Here is a 24,753-nt window from a genome sequence, read left to right on the forward strand (position 1 = left end):
TATATATATATATATATATATATATATATATATATATATATATATAATGTTCTAATTCAACATGCCATGGGAAGTCAATCTAATTTGACATTTTCTCATATTGATATTATTTCTTACTCCTTAACAGTTTGTCAGGCTCTTAATGATTTAATCTATGCCATCTTTTGGAAAATCTGAAGGCCATGTACCATAGTTCTTAATTGTCGCATTTGTTATAATAAGACTAGCCTATTAATCATTACCAGGCCAATAATTTTTTAATTAAACAATATAGCATTGGTTATGAAGAAACAACCGCCTGCACATTTAGAACCAATAGCTACAACATGCCACAGTTGTAATATAAATCTATAGGGGGAAAAAAATCTATTCCCTTAACAGATTATCTAAAATAAATTCTATAACAAGTTAGACTAAATTTTACACAATAAATAAGCCTACAATAAAGCGTGATCAATTCTAGTAAAGGTGGTCATGAGTAGTTTAAAAAGATTTTAATATACAGTATGTTAGTGGTGGTTCAAGACTGTTTTCTCCTCTTTTCATCAGTCTTTTTAGTTTATTTGCCTTTTTTAGATACTGTTCCACTTTCTCCATAGCATTTTAAAGTGGCTGTTTCTCTAAATAATTCAAATAGATCACATATTTGACCATCAGCTTTGCGATAGGAATGGCTCGCGCAATTCTTATCATGCTTCTCGAGCGCGCAGAGTATACAGTGATTCGCACACCGTTCATGAACTGCGCTTCAGTCATATTGTGTTCTGCTCCGCTCAGTTCGTACGTGAAGTTAGCGCTTATAAAAGTGCCATATAATATCATTAATTCCAATAATTAATTAATAGCCTGATTCGAGGTTTCTATTAACCATGGTATAAATATGGGGGGGGGGGTTATATTCTTGCTAGTTTTGGTTATTGGGGGGTTATATTCCCCCTACCCCCCCCCACACACCCACTACACCCCTGCATGCGAATGCATATTTTCAGCTGCATCTGGATTTGGCAGTTCATTTTCTCACTGTGAAGACATCATGACATCATGAGGGAAAATATCTAGAGTAGAATTCACAGTTGTTTCCAAGTCTGTTTCATTATTAGATTATTATGTTGATTATTAAACATTATAGACTCAATTAGGTTAAGAGAAAGGTGACATGACGACATATTCATAGACAAGAAAGGAGGATATTCTGAAAATCACGACATCTGCCCTTGCAAACATGCACCCACAAAGAAAATAAATGGATCTAATTGGATTTGAATGGTATAATGTGTTTTTTAATTGCTGACTGTGCCCTCGTGATAAGCTGTGATCTGTTTATTCATTGTTTGAAGCCAGAAATCTCTCATTGTGTGACTCAGTTGGAGAACAGCTTTCTTGAGTTCACAAGCAAACTTGTGTCTAAATAAGCAGTTTCTCATAGATGCTGCAAGCAACATTGTGTAACAGTGCAAGCTTGTGTGTCCTACTGATATGTGACCCTGGACCACAAAACCAGTTTTAAGTCGCTTGGGTACATTTTTAGCAATAGCAAAAAAAAAAAAACATTGTAGGGGTCAAAATTATAGATTTTTCTTTTATGCCAAAAATCATTAGGATATTAAGGCCCAATCCCAATTCTACCCCTTAGCCCTTCCCCTTTCCCCTCACGCGCGTTCACGTGAAGGGGTAGGGGTGTCTCAATTCTCTTTTGGTTGGAGGGGTAGGGGTAGGGGAAGGGCCAGACAGCCCTTCAAAAGAAGATTTTTTGGGACCACACTTCAAACGAATGGGTATGATTTATCTCAGCGTAAACCGGCTTCAGGGCAACATGGCTGCCCGAGCGAACAAAAAGACAAATAAATGTAAGCATTTTTGGCATAATAAAGATTTTAACGAAAAGCAATCATTTGTTTTATGTTACATTCAATCGTGAGTTCATATTTACGGTCATGTTACTCAAAGAACTGTTTGCAGAAAATCGCTAATATTTGCTAACTAACGTCATGTCATTATAAGTGAAGTGGGGTTATGAGTCTGACTCTCTAACCATTAGGCCACGACTTCCCCCTTTTTTTTATTTTTTATTTATTTTTTTTTTATAGACTGCACGATAGTGCCACAACATATTTTCATGTCTGATCAGGTCGATAAGCACCCTCAGATTCCAGATTTTCAAATAGTTGTATCTCGGCCAAATATTGTCCTGTCCTAAGAAGAAAATTGCTACCAAAAATTACTAGAAATTACCAACAAAATGTTGTTCATTAGGTTCGGTTGTTATTACTAAAGAGTCTAAAGACTGATTTAAAGATCTCTAAATCTGCACTGCATTCTGGCGCTTAACAGACAGGTGTGTGACTTGGTTAAAATGCTCAACCAAACCCTAATCAAGCCACTCAAGCCATAATTTTAATCAGTTCTTTTTTTGAGTACATGAGTTTATATAAGCATGCATGTGCATGTGATTTAACCTATTCAGAGTTTTGAAGCTAAATCTGTTTCTGGAGCATGACGTGCAAGAGCTTGTTTTGAAACCAGATACAACATTGTAAACACTGTGATCGTGTCTTATTTTGGGCTCATTTGTTTTTCCTCTGACTCTCTTTGTAGAGCAAAAAAGAAGAACAAGCCGTTGAACCTGAAGATCCACAGCAGTGTGGCTGGAAGCTGTGAAAACCTGCCGACCCAGCGCTCTCCTCTCCACTCCGATCACTCACTCCGCTCCTTCTTTTTCCCCAATTTTGTCCCTTCGACACCACCGGTGCACTCCGACACCCCCTCAGCAAGTGAGTAGCAGCCATTAACCTCAACACATTGTTTCAGTCCTACCTAAAACACAGATGATGAGAACATAACTCCATATATTATAGAATACTATACAAATTAAGATTAAGTCAACATGAAATCAAAATTGGCCCATGATTGACTTTCTTAATACATGTTTCTGGTTTATATAAAAGTTAAAAGATAATATTACGTCAATTTTTTTCTTTCTTTATTTTTTCTACACCTGATACATTCTGGTATTAATCACTTAAATCTTTTTTTATATTTGAAAAAAAATTGCATTTTAAAAAAATTCTTTAAAAGAAAAAAAAAATCTTCACATCAGAAATATTTTGCCTAACTGAATTAAAATGGTTTGTAAATTGTTTCATGTTGGCTGCAATAGTTAGAAATGGAATTTCATGTAGACAGTATTTATAAGAAATATTCAAGAAATGCATCACATTTACTAATGTCTTTTTAATATAAGTTATTATACGCTAACATTGTATTTTTGTTATTTTGTCTCATTATATATTGTTTCTCATTTTGAGACAAATCCCTGATCTGAATTTCTTTTTCGTAACATTGTAGTTTTATCCCAAGTGCGCGTTTAAAGACATTCAAATGCTGTTGGTCAACATCGTTAGATCACAGCTAGTGTTGACAGATGTCTGATGACGCACGTCGTTCAATTACAACTTTCTTTGTCATTTTCTTCCACAATGTGACTTTCCTTCTCATCACGTATTAAAGGGCAGCATCCCAAACCCACATGTGTCCCAGTTCACCTGGCATCGTGTGGGCGCATATTGTCCAAGCCCAATGTCTTCTACACCGGGGGCCTCTTAGCGTGGGCTATTAGAGGAATAATGGGCCGAACGGAAGCTGTGTGTATGTGAGAAGACTGGGAATGACACAAGAATGACGCAAAAGACTCCGTTTTGGAATGAAATTATCGTACAGATGGAGGGAAAAGTTTTGACTGCTTGTTTCCAGAATTATGAATGATAGACCCCCTCCAAGCTTTGGCAATCTGCTGTATGCTTTGTACATTGTACACTGTGGGAAATATCCGGAGAGGTAACTGTTAGGATGTTTTTCTTTTCATCATCCCGTTTGAATGGTTTTGACAAATTAATACTTACTTTAAACACATTTTTTGGCTTTTATTGAAATCAAACTACTGTTGAGCAGTGTTTTTTTTTCTTTTCTATTATTTATACTAAAATTATATTAATATTATATAACAATATTATTTTAAATTCTATTAATTTGAGTAATTCTTACTATAATTACTATTTGTAATTTTAAGTGATTTTTGTCACTTTTTAAAATATTCATATTTAGGTTAAATTTATTTTTTATTTTAGTTTTTAATTTTTAATTTTTATTTATTTTATTTCCAATCAGTAATTTAAATTAATAGTACACCCAAAAATGAGAACAGATTTAGCATTACATCAATTTAGAATTACATCACTTGCTCACCAATGGATCCTCTGCAGTGAATGGGTGCCGTCAGAATGAGAGTCTAAACAGATGATAAAAACATCATAATAATCCACATGTAATCCACACGACTCCAGTCCAACAATTAACATCTTGTGAAGTAAAAAGCTGTGTGTTTGTAATAAATCAATAATTAAGGCATTTTTTTAACATCAAAATGTTGCTTCTGGCCAAAATACAGTTCTCTATCCATAATATTGCTTTCTCCAGTGAAAAAGTCATCTTGTCTGAATCAGGAGAGAAATATGCCTAGATCTAGCACCATTTATAACAGTCCAAAATAGTTCTAAACAAATATGTTGGTGGATTTTTCAATTATGTGGATTATTGTGAAGTTTTTAATCAGATGTTTGGACTCTTATTCTGATGGCACCCATTCAGTGCAGAGAATCCAGTGATGTAATGCTAAACGCCTTTAAATCCTGAACTTTTCCTTTAAATGAAATTAGAAATGTTGCCTTATCTACTAACTGAAAGATGTTTTTGATATAATTAACAAAAATGATGTACCCAAACAACTAAATTCCTTCAGGCTTTTGGATGCAAAAGCTTGTTGCAAAACCAGATGAAAGATCGTTATAGTTGAATTTCCGATAAACCAGTTGCAGGGCTATAATCTCATTGGGTTTGTGGCAGCCACTGTAATGGCATTACTTGCGTTCTGGACCTCCCGTTGGGGCTCCAGGCCGGACGCGGTGGCAGTAACCAGGCCTCGCGAGTGTCGTCAGCCCTGGTTAATGTGTCTGCTGTTTTTCTGCATGTGGTGACAGTATTATTGTACACAGTGCAACAGTTTGCCCAAGCTCTGTACTTCACGGTTTCACGTTTCTTGACATGCACAGAGAATACAAACAGTGTGTGCAATACTATGAAATGCGTACGTGTAGTTTAACTCTAGACATCACAACTGAAAGTAAAGAATAGGGTAGAGAAAGACAAACAACCCAGAGGATATTCATGGTGTTTGGATGTTGCACTTTCATAGATCATTCATAGATCATTGGCAAGTAAATGCACAGTGTGTGATAGTTATTATTATTATTATTATTATTTTGCACAGTCAAACGATTAATCATGATTAATCGCATCCAAATTAAAGATTTTGTTCACATAATATATGTGTGTGTACTGTGTATATTTATTATGTATATATAAATACACACACATGCAAGTATATATTTAAGACAAAGATGTTATGTTTATATATTAAATATATTTATATATAATATAAATTATATGAATATAAATATATACATGTAAATACATTGCAAATATTTTCAAAATATATATTGTATGTGTTTGTATTTATATTTACATAATAAATATACACAGCACACACACATGTATCATCTAAACAAAAATGTTTATTTTGGATGCGATTAATTGCGATTAATAGTTTGACAGCACTATTATTATTGTTATCAATGCAAACATATTTTTAATAATATCAATATTAATATTATTCAACACCGTCTCCAAAATTTAGGGTCACATTTTGCACCTTATCCACAGCTTCACAACAGAGAGACACGTTTGGAAAGATACAACTAAGAAGATGTGGGAAAATAAATAATCAAACAAACAAACAAACAAGCAAATAAATAAATAAATGTTTTGTTTTGCACAACTTCACAACAGAGAGACACAGTAAAACTTTCACTTTTGGACAGATAAAACTGAAGATGTGGGGGGAAAAAACAAAAAACAACACGCATTAAGTTGAAGGAAATAGTACTGTCAAAATATATGTGTTTTTAATTGTGATTTGTGCAAACGCGTCACACGTTTCCTTTGCTCTCCATTTAATTTCATTGCTTTCTAGAAAGTTTGAGGACTCTTTACCCATTTGCATATATTCTAAAGAGAGTGTGTCAGCTTCTAGCTATAGCACTAATTTAAACTACTGTACAATTTCTTGGCTGCGAGAGTTTATCCTCATGACACAAAGATGCAGTGCAGCACTTTTATAGCATCATTTATCAGGCTGTCAGTCAAATCCACAGAATTGTTTAAGAGCAGGTCAATAGCAGGTGTTAAATGTACTTAACATCACTCATATTTCCCTATTGAAAAAAGCCTCTCAGCTGAAATCTTATCAAACTAAATCTAATAATGGTGCTTTGTAGTGCTCTGGAAAAGACTGAGAGGCGAATCACTATGTTAGTCGTTGTTTTACAAACCATTTTGTTTAGGCTGCCTGTTTGTAAGATGCCTTTGGTATTATTTACGGTATATCACTAACACTGGCATGTGATTGGTCGATCGTGACAATTGGCCAACTGTTGCTTCATCTGGCATGAACAAACTCTAGTTTGTCTTGTCATGTCTAAATTTGATAGTTGATTGAGTCAACATGGTGGTTTTTAATGACTGCGTGTTGGTTTAAAAAGAGAAGATGAGAAACATATGAATGGTAGCTTTGGTATTTTTAGCAATATTTGTGCTGTAGTTTGTTTTTTACATGCACCAATTAAACACACATTCACCTGCTTTGTAGTGATGCTGGTTTGTATTCACAAGTAAGTAGGTCTGTTTGTGTGCCTGCGGATAAAGCATCCACCTGCTGTGAGACGATGTGAGTTTGTCAGGTAAACTTTTAACTCGAGTCTAATGAAAGACTGCTCCATTTCTCTGTTTCTTCATAGGATGAATAGATTTGATTTACATTTAAGTAGCATGTAAATGCCATGGTATAGAAATATGGTAATCATTCTATATTTGATACAGTCCTTGTACCTTGCTGCCGCCACAGTACTTTTTTTTTTTTTGATGGATGCTGAAGTCTTTTGTCAGTTGTTGGATCATTTTTCAGTTGGCTTTTGTTTCAGTTTAATCATTACAAATGTATTTGATTATTATAGTGAATAAGATTAGATTCAGTTTTTTTTGTTATAATTTGCATCATCTCTTTTAAAACTTTGAGCGGTAACCATAGAAACAGGCAGGCAAGGGTTTGTCTAAAATTATCACTGCAGTGTTATGTAGTTTATGCTACTTGTTTAGAACATTTCTTTTTACGTATTAATATAACACGCTTTAATTATTTTTTTAATAATTTATATAATTTTTAATCAAAATGCATTTATTTATATTGACATCAGTGCTATTTCAGTATTATTTCAATGCTATTATTGTATTTATTAATATAGCTTTTGTTTTTATCTTTTCAGTTTTCATTTGAATTTTATTTTAAGTTTTAGTAAATTGTGGTTTTGTCATTTATATTAGTTTTTGGGGGTTTCATATTTCTATTTAGCTTTAGTTCTAGTAATTTTAGTACTTAAACATATTTTATTTCAGTTAGTTGCCAAGTTTTATTCAATATTTTTTATTTCAGCTGTATTTAATTGAACAAAAATGATTTTAGTAGTTTTATTTAACAGTAACAACACAAGTTGACTTTCACATCTTTGATTGTTAAGTACTAAATTGATGCATATATCATATGTAAAGATATCAATAGTGAGACCAGCTTCTGAAAATAACATTTGTTTTCATTGTCTGAGCATTGAGCATTGAAGGTATCATTGAAATAATGTACAAAAGACATCAGTGCAGGGGCTCTTTGCTTTGTTCACTGTGGATTTTTTATATGCAAGCGTGTACATTCATATATGTGGATGATTCCAGCTGCATTAAAAAGATAATTGTGTACGCACATTTGTACATTAGTGAAAAACAGTCTTTGAAGGATAGAAGTACAGTCGGGTTAATACATTGTGCTTAGGCTTTATTTCGTTTTTTGAGCACTGTAAATTTGTGGAAAAGTGCGAATGAAGGAAGTTGTGGCCTAATGGTTAGAGAGTCGGACTCATAACCCAAAGGTTGCAGGCTCGAGTCTCGTACAGGCAGGGGGTGGGGGGTGTGAATGTACAGTGCTCTCTCCCACCTTCAATACCACGACTGAGGTGCCCTTGAGCAAGGCACCGAACCCCCAACTGCTCCCCCGGGCGCCGCAGCATAAATGGTTACACACTGCTGTGTGTTCACGGTGGGTGGGTGTTCACTGCTGTGTGTGTGCACTTTGGATGGGTTAAATGCAGAGCACTAATTCCAAGTCACCATACTTGGCCTCACGTCACTTCACTTTGTGCTTGTTTTTATTCACGGCAACTTAAATATGGTGTTTCCTATGTGTGGTAATGATAACATTTGAGTAAAATAACAGTAATCCAGTGTTTTAAAGGTACAGCCTCTAGAAAATTAGATTGATTTTAGTAGTAAAATTGAGAATTTGTTCATCTGCCTTCCACTGCAATGTCATTTTTTTCTCGACTCAAATTATGCTTTGTGCTTGATGGAAGTATGACATTTTAAACAAATGTTTGATTCGATTTTATTTGGAAATTTTAGTCATAATTTCATAATTTGTGTAAAAATCGTGAATAAATTAAAAAGGTAATTGTGACTTGTCTCACAAATTAGACTTTTTTTCCTCTCGCAATTCAGATTTTTTTCTCAGAATTGCGAGAGAAAAAAAGTCTCAATTGTGAGACAAAAAGAGACACAATTATAATTTAATGTAAATGGAGAATTCTGACTTTTATCTGAATTCTGAGTTTATGTATCACAATATTTACTTTTTTATCTCTGAATTCTGAGTTCTCGCAATTCTGTTTTTTTTCTTTCTGTTTCCACCATGGAATAAAAGATAGAAAATGTAATTGACTATTTTTATGTCATAATTTTCATCTCACTATTTTGAGTTTGTCTCGCAATTCTCAAGAAAAAAATGTGAATTACGAGATATAAACTCAGAATTGTGAGGAAAAAGTATCCGAATTGTGATATAAAAAGTCACAATTACCTTTGTTATTATTATTTTCTTTTATCCTATGATGGAAGCAAGCTTCAGAAGATATCAGAGCTTCTATAATATGATATTGTATAATGGATATTTTCATACACAAAGATTGAAAGTCTGGGACTGGGGCAAGAGTAAAATCAAATCTATATAGAAAAAGAATCTGAAAAGTAGCTAAAGTAAAAGGTAAAAAGTTTTAATGCGAGCGTCATATAATAAAAAGTTTAAATTTGTCTGTAAGTTTTGATAAAAATCAACCCCTGGGCCATTAACGTGCACATAGTCGGAAAAACACTCATATATTTATGCTGTTTTTCCCCTCAAGATCACTCGTGATTCAGAAGAAGTCCAGCACCTCAGAACAAAGATCATATCAAAGCTCTGATCTAATTCGGAACTCCGTGTTCATCCTGATCCACCTGAAAGAACCAGCCGAGCAGAATGCTGAGGTCACAATAGAGACATCCATATTTGATATAAGCATCAAGCAATGCACATTGACAGAGGCAGTCATCAGGAATCTCAAGTGAATATATAAGTTGATGCAATCAAAGGCAGACTATGAGGCAGGTAATGAATGCAAGGCTCCTCATATTTTTTCATACAGTATTTTAAGCTTTGAGAATAAGGCAGAGCAGATTATCGTGAGTGTGTGTGTGTGTGTGCATGTGTGCTTGTCCTCGTATCTCGTAATCATAAATAAATGGAGTATAATTGAGCGTGGACAATCTGATGAATGGCCTTTTGAACTAACAGTGCTGTGGGAAGCAAATGCGATTATTGTCTTACAAGTCTCCATTTAGGTTTTATCAGATCTTGTCCATTTGAATGATGACAGAAGACATCATATTTAAATTCTTCAAATTTTATTTGATTAATCTTTTTAAGCATTTAAGGATTTATATATTAAATATAGTGTTTTTTCTAATAAAATGATAAGGAAGTCACTACTATTCACAAGTTGTGGTCGGTAAGTTTTTTTAAAATGTTTTTGGAAGTCTCTCTTCTATTTGATTAGAAATACAGTATCTTACTGTATTTCTAATCAAATAGAAGAGAGACTTCCAAAAACATTTAAAAAAAACTTACCGACCACAACTTGTGAATGGTAGTGACAATTATTTAGTTCAAAATAATTGTAATTGTTACAATTTGAAATAACTCCAACTATTTTATGTTTATATTTTATTTTATATTTTGAAATGTAATTTCTTATTATTATCAGTGCTGAAAACAGTTGTGTTGCAAATTATTTTTATGGAAAACATAAAAATCTTCTTTTTATTTATTCAGGATGAATAGAAAAACTGTATTTATTTCAAATAGAAATATTTTGGAAACATCTTGTATAATTGTCTTTACTGTCACCTTTGATCTATTTAATGCATTCTTAAAATAAAAATTAATAAAAGCTGAAAAAAATAACAACAATATTAATTTCTTTAAAAAAATCTGACACTAATGATAGTGTAAATGTATTACAATATTACAATATTTACATTTAAAACAATTTATTAAAAATGTTTCATTATATAGAAAAGCTCTTAACTATGGTAAAATCATGTGTATGGCTTCTTGTAACTTGTTGCTTTTTAATAACCACTTTATAGCTCATCCAGGATTTATAATACTTCTTTTATCTTCTTAATGAAAGTGATTTGAAGGTTTATTATAGTTATTTGAGGTTTTAATTCTTTGTTTACAAGCATTAATCCTGTTTTCCTGAGTCTGACCCAATCACAATTCTGTTCCAGATACTCTGTCTGTTCCTTGCTGGTCTCCTCAAATACCTCGCAGAGACCTTGGCAACTCCATAAAACACAGGTAAGTTTTGTGCCGATGTGAATGTGTGGTAGTGGTTACAAAATGTCAAGCCAATTAACTCGTATGGTTGTGCAACTCTAGTCATGCCTACTCAAATCTGATGACATGATAACCCCAAATACCACCGATCCCAAGTCAAACAAAGAGCCTGCGTTTGTACTTAGACCACGAAACACTGTGCTTTTGTGATAAAAGTTAACAGGGTTTTTAATGAGAGCATAGTGTAGCTTAGCCATCAAAACATATGCAAAGTTCACCAAGGCTAAAAAATGTCTCATTTTCCTAGTACTTTAGACGTGGAAATCAACGTCTACATGTCATCATAGATGGACAACTGCCAGTTTCAAAAAGCAAGCAGATAAACAGATCCAAAAAAATTGAAACGCTCATATCAACTTCAGACTGGCTACGGTGATGTGAGCTGTGTACTAAAGCCAGCCTCTTCTTTTATGAGACAGTATGGCTTCAATCTAATGAAGACACTTTGACACTGTCATAGCCCATTAGTCATATTCTATTAACTGTCAGCTTCTGTTCATATCAGAGAAATAGATTGGCAAATGCACAGTGACCCTTCAGAGGAACTCTATTGCAGGAGATTTGAATGGCTCTTTTATTGTGGAGAACGGCAGATATGACTGTGTGTAAACAAAAAGTGATAGTGATAGAAGAAATGAAAAATACAGAGAGCACCTTCCATGCAATTCTGCTAAACAATCGCTGATGCATCCGTACGGCCTTTGCCCTCTCTTGTATTTGTCAAGTGCAGTTGAGTGCCAAAGAGATATTGAGAGATACTCGGTTACAATTAAATTACTCTAAATTGAGAATTACTGCCAAAGTGCCTATCTTTGGGCATACCCTGCACAAATCTGTCTATAGATGAAAAGGTTACTTGGCAAACGTGATCGCTGTAGTGACACATTCGCTCTTTCATCTGAAGAGTTTAGGAGTGGTTGTCAAAAGGTCAGAACCATCTGCTGATAGTTTGACAGCGAAGCGAAACAAACCCATATGGCCTCATGCATTTTAAAAATGGATGAAATTAGAGTTTTTTTTCTTGGAAAAAGTCTAAATAATGGCTCAGTAATGAATCACACTACTTATTTGTGCTTGTGCAGGTTTTCCACAAAGTATTGGATGTCGCAGACATGTATCGTGTGCGGGAAAGGAATGCTGTTCGGCTTAAAATGCAAAAACTGCAAGTAAGTTCTACAATTTTTGTATGGGAACCCATTTCTGCAACGTAAGAAAATAAATCATGTTTCTGCAAATCATGCAAGTGCTAAAACTCTCATATGGAAACCCATTTCTGCCACATAAGAAAACAAATTCTGCTTTTATAAATTATAATATGACATGAAAAGTTGAAATGATGAGAAGATACTAAGTCATAACTTTTGAAATGATAATATAAAGCAGTTATAACAAAAAGTTGAAATTATGACAAAAACAGTTATGACAAAAAGTTTAAATAATTATGTAGTCAGAATTATGAGATAAAAAGTTTAAATTATGACAAACAACTACAGTATGACAAAAGGTTGAAATGATTATGTATTCATAATTATTAGATAAAATGTTACATTTATTAGGTACTAAGTCATAATTGAGATAAGAAGTTGAAAATATAATGTAAAACCATTATAACAAAAAGTTGAAATTATGACAAAAAAGAGTTATGACAAGAAGTTGAACTATTATATAGTCATAATTATGTGATAAAATATTGAAATTATGAGATACTAAGTCATATTTATGAGAGCAAAGTGAAAATGATCATACAAAACCATTATAACAAAGTTGAAATTATGACAAAAAGTTATTATGAGATAAAAAGTTTAAATGATGACAATTATGACAAAAGTTTGAAATCATAATTTGTAGTCATGATTATGAGATAAAACGTTGAAATCATAAGATGATACTAAGTCAAAACTATGAGACAGAAAATTGAAAATATAATATAAAACAATTCTAAAAAAAAGTTGAAATAATTATGAGATAAAAAGTAGAAAATATAATATAAACCAATAAGTAAGTTGAAAATAAATAAAGTAAATAAGTTGAAATTATGACAAAATGTTGAAATAATTATGTAGTCATAATTATGAGATAAAACATAAAAATTCTAAGATACAAAGTCATAATTATGAGATAAAAAAGCTGAAATGATATGGTGATAATACATATAATAATATATGTTATATAATACATATATATAATACATAAAATAATATGTAATCATATATATAAAAAGAACTTTTAGCAATCCTAAGCAATCGTTGTGATGCGCTTTGCATCAACAAACATCACTTAAGTTTCTTTAAAGATCAAAAGATGATAAAAATCTAGTTATTTTTGTAATGCTGTCTGATGCTGAAATTACAGACTGAATCACAGCATGCAGACTATAAATGTCAAATGTTAAATACACACTCCACTATCTATGATCATTTCTTTAACCATCTCTCTTATAACAACTCAAATCTCTGAAAACAAAAATTCCTAACATTTCAGCTTTGTGAAGCTGTGATTTGATGTTTTTGTTTGCATCACAGCCTCTTTAGAATTCAGTGCTAGACACTTTGTGCCTGCAGTAGTGTCTGAACATTCAAATTGAGCATAATTATCATTAAAAGATTATTTGAATAAATTACCTGCCTAATAGTTTCCACTCTACCACCCTTGACTACGGCATCTTGTTACTACGATACTTGCTGGCTTTTGACACCCTCAAAATAATGGCTGCATATTAAGTGTTTGTTTTGAATATTCATTGATTTGCTTTTACAAGAGCAAAACTAATAAACATTTCTGTCATGCTTTCTTTTGTCAGATTGAAGTGCCACAACAAATGCACCAAAGAAGCACCGCCCTGTCATTTACTCATATACCACAGAGGAGGTAGGGACTCATTCAGAGGTATTTCAACTTTTATGTTTTCTTTCTTTCTTTTTTTTTAACTCCATAAATGCTTAAAACAAAATGTACTACACAAGGCAGGCCATTAATTATGATTCAAATATGATTTCAGACACAGCAGTGTTCTTATACATAACATGTTTTCAACCTCACAATTCTTTTATATTCAATTGAACATATTTAATTACAAGCTTTATCTTTTTCAGAAAACATTGCGTTTTGAAAATTGGTTTCCAAACAAGAGAATGTGTTTAAAGGGAATTGAATGTATTTAAAAAAAAAAAACTGTAATTGTTAGTGGCTTCACATCTGCTTTGCATAAATGTACTAAACAGTTTGTCTTGTTCTTTGTTAAACATTATAATCTTCAGTCTGCACTCATCTTATCCTTGCTCTCTTTTTCTGTTTTCACCACTTCATCTTTCCCTCATTTCTGATATTGCAGATCAAGGAACATCTCAAGGTAAGGAAGCAGGTTTGTGCTCCTCAAACACAGTATTTCCTACTTCATACCTAAAAGTTTTCCCTGGAATGGTTTCATATGTCATATGAAAATAAATGTATTCTACCGTTCAAAAGTTTGGGGTTGGTAGGATTTTTAAATGTTTTTAAATGAAGTCTCTTATTTTTTTTTTTTTACCAAGGCCGCATTTATGTGATAAAAATACAATAAAACAGTAATATTGTGAAATAATATTACAATTTAAAATAGCCATTTTCTATTTTAATGCATTTTCTATTTTAATGCATTCTTGTGATGCAATGCTGCAATTTTCAGGATCATTTCTCCAGGCTTCAGTGTCACATGATCCTTCCGAAATCATTCTAATATGCAGATTTGCTGCTCAAGCATTTCCTGTTATTAATGTTGAAAACATTTTTTACAAATATTTTTTTCAAGACTGTGATGAATGGAAAGTTCAAAAGAACAGCATGTATTTGCAATAGAAATCTTTTGTAACATTTTAAATGTCTTTACTGTCACTTTTCAACAATTGTGTGTGTGCTGACTGAATAAAAATAATAATTTCGTTAAAAAAATTCACTGAACCCAATCTTTTGAGCTGTAGTGTATGGTATATAAGCCAATTTTGTTAGGCTGATTTAATGTGAAGCACTTTCAGAATCGGTCTGTTAGGAAATTATACTAACTTTAGGAAATTATATGTATTGAGTTACATATAAATGACTACTTCCAAATTTAATTTAATGTGTCTTATTTACATGCTTCAATTTAATGGATCCTTAATATGAAATGATATGCTATTATGCATATGAAATACACAAAGATTTGTTCTTCCTTGCTGGAAAAAGTGAACAATGATATTCTACACAACCTGGTCGTTGCTGTCGAATTTCCATGTGTGTCATATATGTGATATTTCTAATATATACTGTACATAATACATGGTTTAGTGGCTCCTCCATTAAAATGTGACAAGACTTTTAAGAGTTTTTCTGTTACCGTGACAACTGCCTCCTGTTACCGTGGATACTATGCTGTTTCTCTCGCCCTCTTTCTCAGCTCGTCAGCTCGTCAGGACCGAGTCAGTACCATGTGACATAAACAACCCCCTCAGGTACTCAGACCTCCACATTAGCCAGACTCTCCCCAAGACCAACAAAATCAACAAGGTAAGATTAGTTACGTTCCATTACGTCTGAACAAACACAACTCAACCCTGTTACATCCCTCCCGGTCAACATTATTACAAAACTATCTCGGGCAGATTGGCATTATAAGTCCTTCCTGAAAGTTGTTTGCTTTCACTTTTTATTCAAACAACTTGGCATGAAAAGCAATTTTTGCAGACCAACATCAAACAGTCTTCCTGTAATATTTGCCACTCGTGGTTTTCTTATATGTTTATTGCAAACCAAGGCACGACAGGATGAGCGTGACATTTTTAACACACCATGTCAAGTCTACTTTTAAAAATCGTGTCTGGGGATCCTTACATTAAATTCCATTCTACTGCGCTCCATCTAGCTGTTTTTAAATGCAAAAATACGTCCTGTGTGTGTGTGAGCACGCACTTCATGATGGCATAAATGCTGCTAGAACTTGTGTGCCCTCTAAGCGAGATCCCAATTTCGTCAGTCCTCCGACGTGACGTCGAGAGTGACCGACTGAAAGGGAACTGACTTCATAAATCCACTAAAAATCACCTTCAGACCAGTTGGTTATATGTAACTAAAAAAGAGTGTGTTAAAAAAACAGTATGCTGCTACAATGTGTTTGATAATTCATTTCCAATATATTTATCAAAGTTGTGAATTTGTGGAATAAATATGACATGGAATTAAGAATTTGTAGTTAACTTTAGGGTTACTATAGTTAACTAAAACTAAGACTGAAACTAAACTAAAACCCAAAATAAAAAATCTTGTTACTTGAAATAAAAAAAAATGTTTATTGAAATAACATAAAAACTAGTTAGTTGCCGACAGTTCCCATTTTAATTTAGTTTAACTTGATGTGCTAAAATAATCAAATTAAAGCTGACATAAAATATCATAAAATATAAAACTGACAAAACTATATAGACATATACAAACAAAACAGCTAAAAATTACGAAAACACAGAATACAATGACTAAAACATTAAGTAAACTAAACTGTATGAAACAAAAGTAATGACTAAACATTGTCGGCTCCAGCCCCCGAGCTCGCTCCAGTGTCGGCTCCAGCCCCAGAGCTCGCTCCATTGTCGGCTCCAGCCCCCGAGTTCGCTCCAGTGCCCGCTCCTTGAAAGCGCCTTGTTGTGCCTGCTCCTCCAGAGCGCCCTCCAGTGCCAGCACCTCGTAAGCGCTTCCCAGATTCCCCGTTTAGCCCAGGGAGGGCTCCGTATCTCCAGTTAAGCCCAGGGAGGGCTCCTGATTCCTCGTTTAGCCCAGGGAGGACTCCTGATCCCCAGTTAAGCCCAGGGAGGGCTCCTGATTCCTCGTTTAGCCCAGGAAGGGGTCCTGATTCCTCGTTTAGCCCAGGGAGGGCTCCTGATTCCTCGATTAGCCCAGGAAGGTCTCCTGATTCCTCGATTAGCCCAGGAAGGTCTCCTGATTCCTCGTTTAGCCCAGGGATGACTCCTGATTCCTCGTTTAGCCCAGTGAGGGTTCCTGTCCCTGAGTTTAGCCCAGTGAGGGCTCCTGTCCCCGTGCTTAGCCCAAGGAGGGCTACAGTCTCTGAATCTCCTCCAGAACGCCCTCAAGTGCCCGCTCCTCCAGCGCGCCCTCCAGAATTCCTAGTTTTCCCCAAGAAAATTTTTTTGGGGGGGGGGGGCGCCATGGCCTCCTGAGTCTCCTGATCCGCCATGGCTCCCGGAACTGTCTGCTCCGCCATGGCTTCCTGATCTGCCCTGGAGGCTCTCCTTGTCTCCGCCCTGTTCCAGTCCTGCACCAGTCTCCAGGGCGCCCGCTCCGATGGTACTGTTACGGCGCTGGACGAGCCGTCCGGGAGGGGGGGGGGGGGGGGTTTGATCTGTCATGTGTACATTTTTGTCTAGTTCCTGTTTGCCCCTATTTGGTTCATTTCCTGCTCATTTAGTTAACAAACCTGCGTTGTATTAATCATCTCGTTTCTCCTTAGTTGCCTGCCCTTTATTAGCCCTCAGTTTCGGTCATTCCTTTGTCCTGGATTAATGTTATTTTCAACGGTTATTGTGTGTTGATGTTCATTAAAGTATCCCTATGTTTTCTCCTTCCTCGTGTGCTCCTACTACAACCACGACCGCATGACAATCATCTGACATTACAGCTTTAAAACTTATGAGCTAATTGTTATTGTTCATCTCAAATGCAGTTGGTTTTATATTGCATTATATTTGATAACTTTTGTTTTCCCCAAAACCTCAGACTCAATTTGTGACACTTGAGCAGCAAAAATAGAAGTCAAAAAGCCTTTTAATGACTGGCAGAGCATAGAGTCTTGACATTTTTTTGACTTTCTGTTGTCTTCTCAAATTCATATGCCACTCAATCATGCTTTATGACAACACTGCTGGCTTTTGATGTGCTCCTCTTTCTAACACGACATTGGGCAGTGTTTTCAAACGTAGCACGGCTGTCCAGTTTTCAGCCCATGGGAGATCAGGTCTACAGCCACCACACCCCTGGTTTTGGATGAATGTTTAACTGACCGTGAGAATGAAGCCGGGTTTACTGATGTCTGACCGCGCTGGTAATGAGCAGAGAGTAGGGAGTGTTTTTGTGTGTTACCAAAGGTTTGACTGTATCTGTTTCAGGACCACATCCCTGTGCCGTATCAGCCCGACTCCAGCAGTAACCCCTCCTCAACCACTTCCTCCACCCCGTCGTCTCCTGCACCCCCTCTGCCGCCCAGCGCGACGCCCCCATCTCCTCTGCACCCTTCCCCACAGAGCGCCAGACAGCAGAAACAGTCCAACCTTACAGGTACCGACCCAAAACATATGCTTATACTTTGTTGTTAATTCTGTAAAACTGTGCCTAACTTAATGATTCTGCAGAATCTTTTCTACAGAATTTCAAATAATAATTGCTTAATGCTTAAACTGTTATTAACTGTATTTTGACCCAGAGATTTTTATTAATTTTATTTAGCTGAAAATGCTAGTTAATATTATCACATTGGACTAACACCTACTGATTTGCTCACATATGGTATCTTCACACACAAAAAAGATAATTATTACACCTTATTACACAATTTACTTATAAATGTCTTTTTATACAGTATTACAAAATATTAGATTAAATCCTTTTATCACGTTGTTTTCTTTCTATTAGCATAGTTTTTTTTTATTTCTTTTTGAAACTGATTGATCATAGGCTTCAGTGAACTGAGCTTAGTTTGAGTGAATTTTGCCAAAATTATCCAAAAATGTTTTTTTGTTTTTTGTTTTACTCTGAAAATAGGGCGCATAGGCTCAGATCAATGAGGCCTATGTTCAATAAGTCTCAAAAAGAACAAATTGAATTGAAATAATTGAAAAGAAAACGACTTGACAAAAAGATTGAATCAAAGATTTGGTGATAATATGCTGTAGCATAATAAGAGATTTGTAAGCAATTAAATTTTTTTTGACATTTGTCATTTTCAGCACTGCACAAGGAATAAATACAAAGCTTATGTTTATCATTTCTGTATGTTAATAAAACTATTTAATTAGAAAATATATCAATGCATTTGAGTGGATTTTAGACTCTCTTAGTATATGGCTGAGCTTCAGGAAAAAAAATATGGAAATAATGATTTGTATAATAACAAGGATGATTTAAATGATATGTAAGGACTTTATGAAGTATAAATTGGTCCATTTTAGTGCTGTACTCTAATGATCCTTATTTGTGCCATATACAGTATCAATATCAATCTATTTTGTTATAGTATTTCTGCCTTTTTGGAAAAAATAAACAAAACACTTTTTCGACCATTGGCCAAACTGGTCTCAAAACTACAAAAAGTGATTCTGCAAATATCATTATTATAGCGTATGTAACGTTTGTGATTTAAGAGCAACAGCATGATACTTTAGGTAAAATTAAAACTATTATAATGTTAATTGATGCAAGCGGGCTACGGTGGATCATCACATCATATTGAAAGTAAAAGAGTATGAAAGACTTGCTTAAAAGGATATTTAGTATTAAACATACATAGTATTAAATGGTTAGTACAGTACATTGATGTATTGTATCTGTTTTAATGAGTTAGTTAGCATAACCTACATTGCTGTGAGAAAGGCTTGTAGAAATGCTGAGTTATACTAGAAAGCCATCATCATTTCACTACAGGCACAGTTGAGCACAGGTACTGTAGCAATTGTACTGTGCTGAACCGTGTTAGTTGTGAGCTCTAAACGATTCACTGACTGAGTTTGATTCAGACTGCTAACTTGCACTGGTTTTGAATCTTTTGACTGACACATTAATAAAAACCAGTTCAAATGGTGACATCCACCCCACAAATCGGACATCACTACCTGTAGGCCTACAGAGCCCCTAAAAGGACATGGTAGTGGAAAAAAATCGGGGTGGGAGGAAACAATATTTTACAAATGTGTAGCGTTCTCTCACAAAACCTTTTACGTTCCCTTGAGAAACCTTGCATTCCCTCGCAAAACTTTTGCGTTCTCTCGCAAAGATATTTGCATTCTCTTGAGTTCGCACAAACTCTTCCTGCTTACTTTGCAGCTTGCAGTGGTTCATACACAGAAAAGCAGATGAGCCCAGAATGGAATGCGCAGTTTCACGTGTTTTTATCACTTTTTAAGCCACGTTAAGCACGCTTTTCTATGGGAGAGAAAACTTATCCGCTTATACTGACACACACAAAGCTTTCTCAAATGTTGCCAACGGCAACCAGACTCTACAATTGTTGCACTTGTGCCATTTTAATTTCCTAGTGCATTTGCAATCATTCAAATCATGGTCTGGAGTTCTGTTTTGAATGTCCCGCTTTTCAGTTATGACAGCACTTAATTTTAAGCAGCAGTCTCACTGACATGAACTCCTCAAGTTTGTGAAGAATGAGCCAAAGAACATCCTGTGCCAGAAAATTTGAGTTCACATGACATCCTGAATTTGATTAGTGATAACAGTGCAGAAATCTGAATATTTAAATATTAAACATTTAAATCACAACATTTCTTTGTTATACATTTTTCAAAAATCATAAAATGTTCTGTTACCTTCTCTTTATTTTTCTTTATTAAACGTTGAATCTCAGATTTTCAGTGTGGTTTCAGACTTTTGGACCCTTGTGTATCCTATAAGTCACTATTTATGGCAAATGCATCTTTGTGATGGATTTTGCAGAACAATAACACAGACCAATAAGCATCCGGGGGTGTGTTGAATTTGATTGAATTCTGTCTGCTTCTCTCCTGTGCTTTTCTTAGCATCTCATTTCTACAAATTCAAGCAGCAGTTCATCTTCCCTGGTAAGTGTGTCATAATTAGTTGAATTTGATTGAATTCTGTCTGCTTCTCTCCTGTGCTTTTCTCAGCATCTCATTTCTACAAATTCAAGCAGCAGTTCATCTTCCCTGGTAAGTGTGTCATAATTGGTCATTACCCCTACCCATAATGCAGTGCGACATGCCGAGGCAAACTTTTTTGATGTCATTTTTTTATGCCGTCTTTTCTTTGAGGCGCAACAAACCCCCTCCCTCTCCCTCTGTCTTTCTTTGCTCTTCTTGTCTCTTAACCAGCAATGCTTTGTCTAATGATGGTTCTTTTAAAGACGAGGTCACCTGCGCCTCGCTGACAAATAAAGGCTGATAAGTGCCTGTATTCTGTGGGAGACACTCAGCTTGCTGCATGTTTTTGATGAACGTGTGGAGGGAGGAAAGCCATGTTGGGTTGGTAGCCTGATAGTTTAGAATAAAGGCTATTGATGCCAATTTTGCCAGTTTATTCCAATGTAGAGGTGAGCTGCTGAGATCAGTCACCATTGTACCTTACAGCAGGGAACACACGGCCAGCTTTGTCCATTAGGTAAAACAATTTGTTTGTTTTAATGGAAAGTGTTTGTTAAATGAGAATCCTCTAGGGTTTCATCTTTCCTAACAATATAGCATCATATATTTGTGTAGTATGTAAGGGATCGTGGCTGACAGTGCAGCATGTTGCTTGCTAACAAAAATAAATTGGTTGTTTGGATTGTTTATATTATGTATAAAATCTTTCCTACAGCTATGTAGGAAATCTGTTGCCAGGAACAACAGTAAATAATATATACAGTATACATGTATGCACTCACTACTGTTCAAAAGTTTAAGGTCAGTAAGAGTTTTTCAAAGATCAATTTATTTGATCAAAAATGCAGTAAAATTGGTAATATTGAGTGGAACACACGGCCAGCTTTGTCCATTAGGTAAAACAATTTGTTTGTTTTAATGGAAAGTGTTTGTTAAATGAGAATCCTCTAGGGTTTCATCTTTCCTAACAATATAGCATCATATATTTGTGTAGTATGTAAGGGATCGTGGCTGACAGTGCAGCATGTTGCTTGCTAACAAAAATAAATTGGTTGTTTGGATTGTTTATATTATGTATAAAATCTTTCCTACAGCTATGTAGGAAATCTGTTGCCTGGAACAACAGTAAATAATATATATACATGTATGCACTCACTACTGTTCAAAAGATTAAGGTCAGTAAGAGTTTTTCAAAGGAAGTCTCTTATGCTCACTGTGGCTGCATTTATTTGATCAAAAATGCAGTAAAATTGGTAATATTGAGAAATATTATTACAAAGTTTTCTAATTTCTAATCTAATTTATTCATGTGATGCAAAGCTGAATTTTCAGCATCATTACTCCAGTCTTCAGTGTCACATGATCCTTCAGAAATCATTCTAATATGCTGATTTGGCACTGAAGTAACATTTCTTATTATCAATGATTGAAAACAATTGTGCTGATTAATATTTTTGTGGCAACTGTGATTTTAGGAACAACATTTATTTAAACATGAAAGGTTTTTACTTCCTCAGTTCCATCCTCAGTGAATAAACATTTCATTTCTTTCCAAAAAAACGTATCGACCACAAATTTTTAAACCGCAGTGAATGGCTTCAGATGTTTGTGTAGTATAAGTACATGTAGAACATTAGTTGAGTTCTTTTTTTCTTTTAAAGAATGTTTATTTGAAGATTTTTGGAGTGTGTTTTTCAAGAAAATAAAATTTTCTGAATAAAAATAGTTTCTACATCAAATTTTTTTTCCTCAGTGTAAACGGCTTCTGTTTTGGTGTAAATCAGAGTTGTTGTTCTCAGCAGTACTCCTGCATGTTGTGATGAACTTAGTCTATAATAATACACTCTTTTACAAATTATGTCATTTTCTCTCTCATCTTTGCCTTGTGACTTACCGTCTCACTTTCTCTTTGTAGATGTGGCCCCTGAGGCTCCCACCAGGGCCCCTCAAGTCATTCTACACCCTGTTCTGTCTGAACCTGGGTAAGTGTGTGCGTGTTTATTTGTATGTGAGTTTGTTGATTTGACATTTTAGAACGCATTTAAACATGATGACATCAGTCTGTCTATGTAGAGCTCACTTGGATTTGGAACTAAAGTGCAAATGCATGTAAATCAATAATGGTGACTAAATATCATGGTAACACTTTACAATTAAGGTCCCATTATCTGAATGCAAAAATTAGTAGCATAAAATGTAGTTATGATGCTCTATTGCTCCTTTAGATGGAGGTCAAATGCTGTAAAATGTGCAAGTCGTGGCGTAATGGTTAGAGAGTCGGACTCGTAACCCAAAGGTTGCGGGTTCGAGTCTCGTACCGGCAGGGATTGTAGGTGGGGGGAGTGAATGTACAGCGCTCTCTCCCACCTTCAATACCACGACTGAGGTGCCCTTGAGCAAGGCACCGAACCCCCAACTGCTCCCCGGGCGCTGCAGCAAAAAATGGCTGCCCACTGCTCCGGGTGTGTGTTCACTGCTGTGTGTGTGTGTTCACTGCTGTGTGTGTGCACTTTGGATGGGTAAATGCAGAGCACTAATTCCTAGTATGGGTCACCATACTTGGCCACATGTCACTTCACTAAAAATTATCTCTTTTGTGACATATAATGACATGCCAAGACCACTTAACGTTGTTTATTAGTATACAAATGTGTCTGAAATGTCATGTTCTGTCCTGTACTTTGTGTGTTTGTGTGTGTATTTAGAGCGATGCCCAGTGAAAGGCCACAGACATGTCAGACAGTTTTGCCAAGGCTTTTGTCTATTTATGGCAGATATGAGCATTTTAGATTACAGAATTATTAGAGCAAAAATATTTGTGGTGCAAAAGCTGATGTGACTGAAGACAAGTCACACACACACAAACTTGGGATAAACAAAGAGTGGGGCTTGAGTTTACGCTACAGTGATGTCAAGCGTATCCATGAATGTTTTGAAAAACTCAGAGACCCATAAAGAAAAATACTATTTTTAATTAACTGAATCAAGATGCATTAACTACAAAAAAACAACAACAACTGGATATTAGTTTCTGTAGTTCAGACAGCAGTATGTTTTCATTATGGAGAATTACAATGCAGCTGACATTAGTTGTTTGATAGCTGTAGAGTAAAATTGTTAACAGGCATGTATGCATACATGGACTGATAGCTCTTTCCAGCACTGTCCTCACATATTTTTCAACCCAAACAAGGGTCAGAGTGTATTAACAAACACATTTCTTACCACAGACATGTAATAGAGTGTCATCCAGGGTCAATTTTAAATTTTAAATCTCCTATTTTATTTTATTTTATTTTATGTAGGCAGCACACTAAGCAGAGCTTGTCTGAACAGCTTTTGTTCAAGCTAAAAATATGAAGGTGAACATGCATAATTTTTTGTGTGATCCTTTCAGATGGCATAAAGTAAACAATGGATTTAAATGAGATTATAGGTCCTTGAAAATGAAACATCGGTTCGTTCTGCTGAGGTAAATGACCCTCCCTGAGCAAACACATGTTCTGTTTCTCTTCTCACAGTACCAAAGGGAGTCCCTTGCTACAAATTGAGGTTGAGCCAACATCTGATGTGAGTCATCCTGCTTCTATAGCAAATGTGCACCATCATGTGCTAAAAGCAGAACATATACACAATATCTATCTGTCTGTCTGTCTGGTATCTATCTGTCTGTCTAATCTACAGTGTCTGTCTGTATAATCTACAGTATCTATCTAGTATCTATCTGTCTAATCTACAGTATCTATATAGTATCTATCTGTCTGTCTGTCTAATCTACAGTATCTGTCTGTCTGTATAATCTACATTATCTATTTTAGTGTCTGTCTGTCTGTCTGTCTGTCTGCCTAATCTACAGTATCTATCTGTCTGTCTGTCTGTCTGTATAATGTACAGTGTCTGTCTGTCTGATCTACAGTGTCTGTCTGATCTACAGATCTACAGTGTCTGTCTGTCTGTCTGATCTACAGTGTCTGTCTG

The 24,753-nt window shown here is 35.1% G+C and overlaps 1 protein-coding gene across 6 annotated transcripts in view; it reads left to right on the top strand.

Annotated features, from left to right (window-relative positions):
• Positions 1-24,753, top strand: part of ksr2 (kinase suppressor of ras 2) — a 93,080-nt gene that overhangs the window by 42,310 nt on the left and 26,017 nt on the right. For 2 of the 6 annotated variants that reach the window (XM_016290646.1, XM_016290651.1), the window contains exons 6-15: positions 2,596-2,771; positions 10,822-10,891; positions 12,013-12,096; positions 13,731-13,816; positions 14,262-14,291; positions 15,342-15,451; positions 18,058-18,226; positions 20,695-20,736; positions 22,691-22,757; positions 24,297-24,345. In XM_016290646.1, coding sequence (XP_016146132.1) covers positions 2,596-2,771; positions 10,822-10,891; positions 12,013-12,096; positions 13,731-13,816; positions 14,262-14,291; positions 15,342-15,451; positions 18,058-18,226; positions 20,695-20,736; positions 22,691-22,757; positions 24,297-24,345 — 883 coding nt within the window. Of the gene's footprint in view, positions 1-2,595; positions 2,772-10,821; positions 10,892-12,012; positions 12,097-13,730; positions 13,817-14,261; positions 14,292-15,341; positions 15,452-18,057; positions 18,227-20,694; positions 20,737-20,802; positions 20,845-22,690; positions 22,758-24,296; positions 24,346-24,753 lie in introns of all 6 variants that reach the window. The other 4 variants (XM_016290647.1, XM_016290648.1, XM_016290649.1 and 1 more) reach the window with 4 other exon arrangements.

The sequence above is a fragment of the Sinocyclocheilus grahami genome, unplaced genomic scaffold (assembly GCF_001515645.1).
Source record: "Sinocyclocheilus grahami isolate Dianchi unplaced genomic scaffold, SAMN03320097.WGS_v1.1 scaffold261.1, whole genome shotgun sequence".
Lineage (NCBI taxonomy): Eukaryota > Metazoa > Chordata > Actinopteri > Cypriniformes > Cyprinidae > Sinocyclocheilus > Sinocyclocheilus grahami.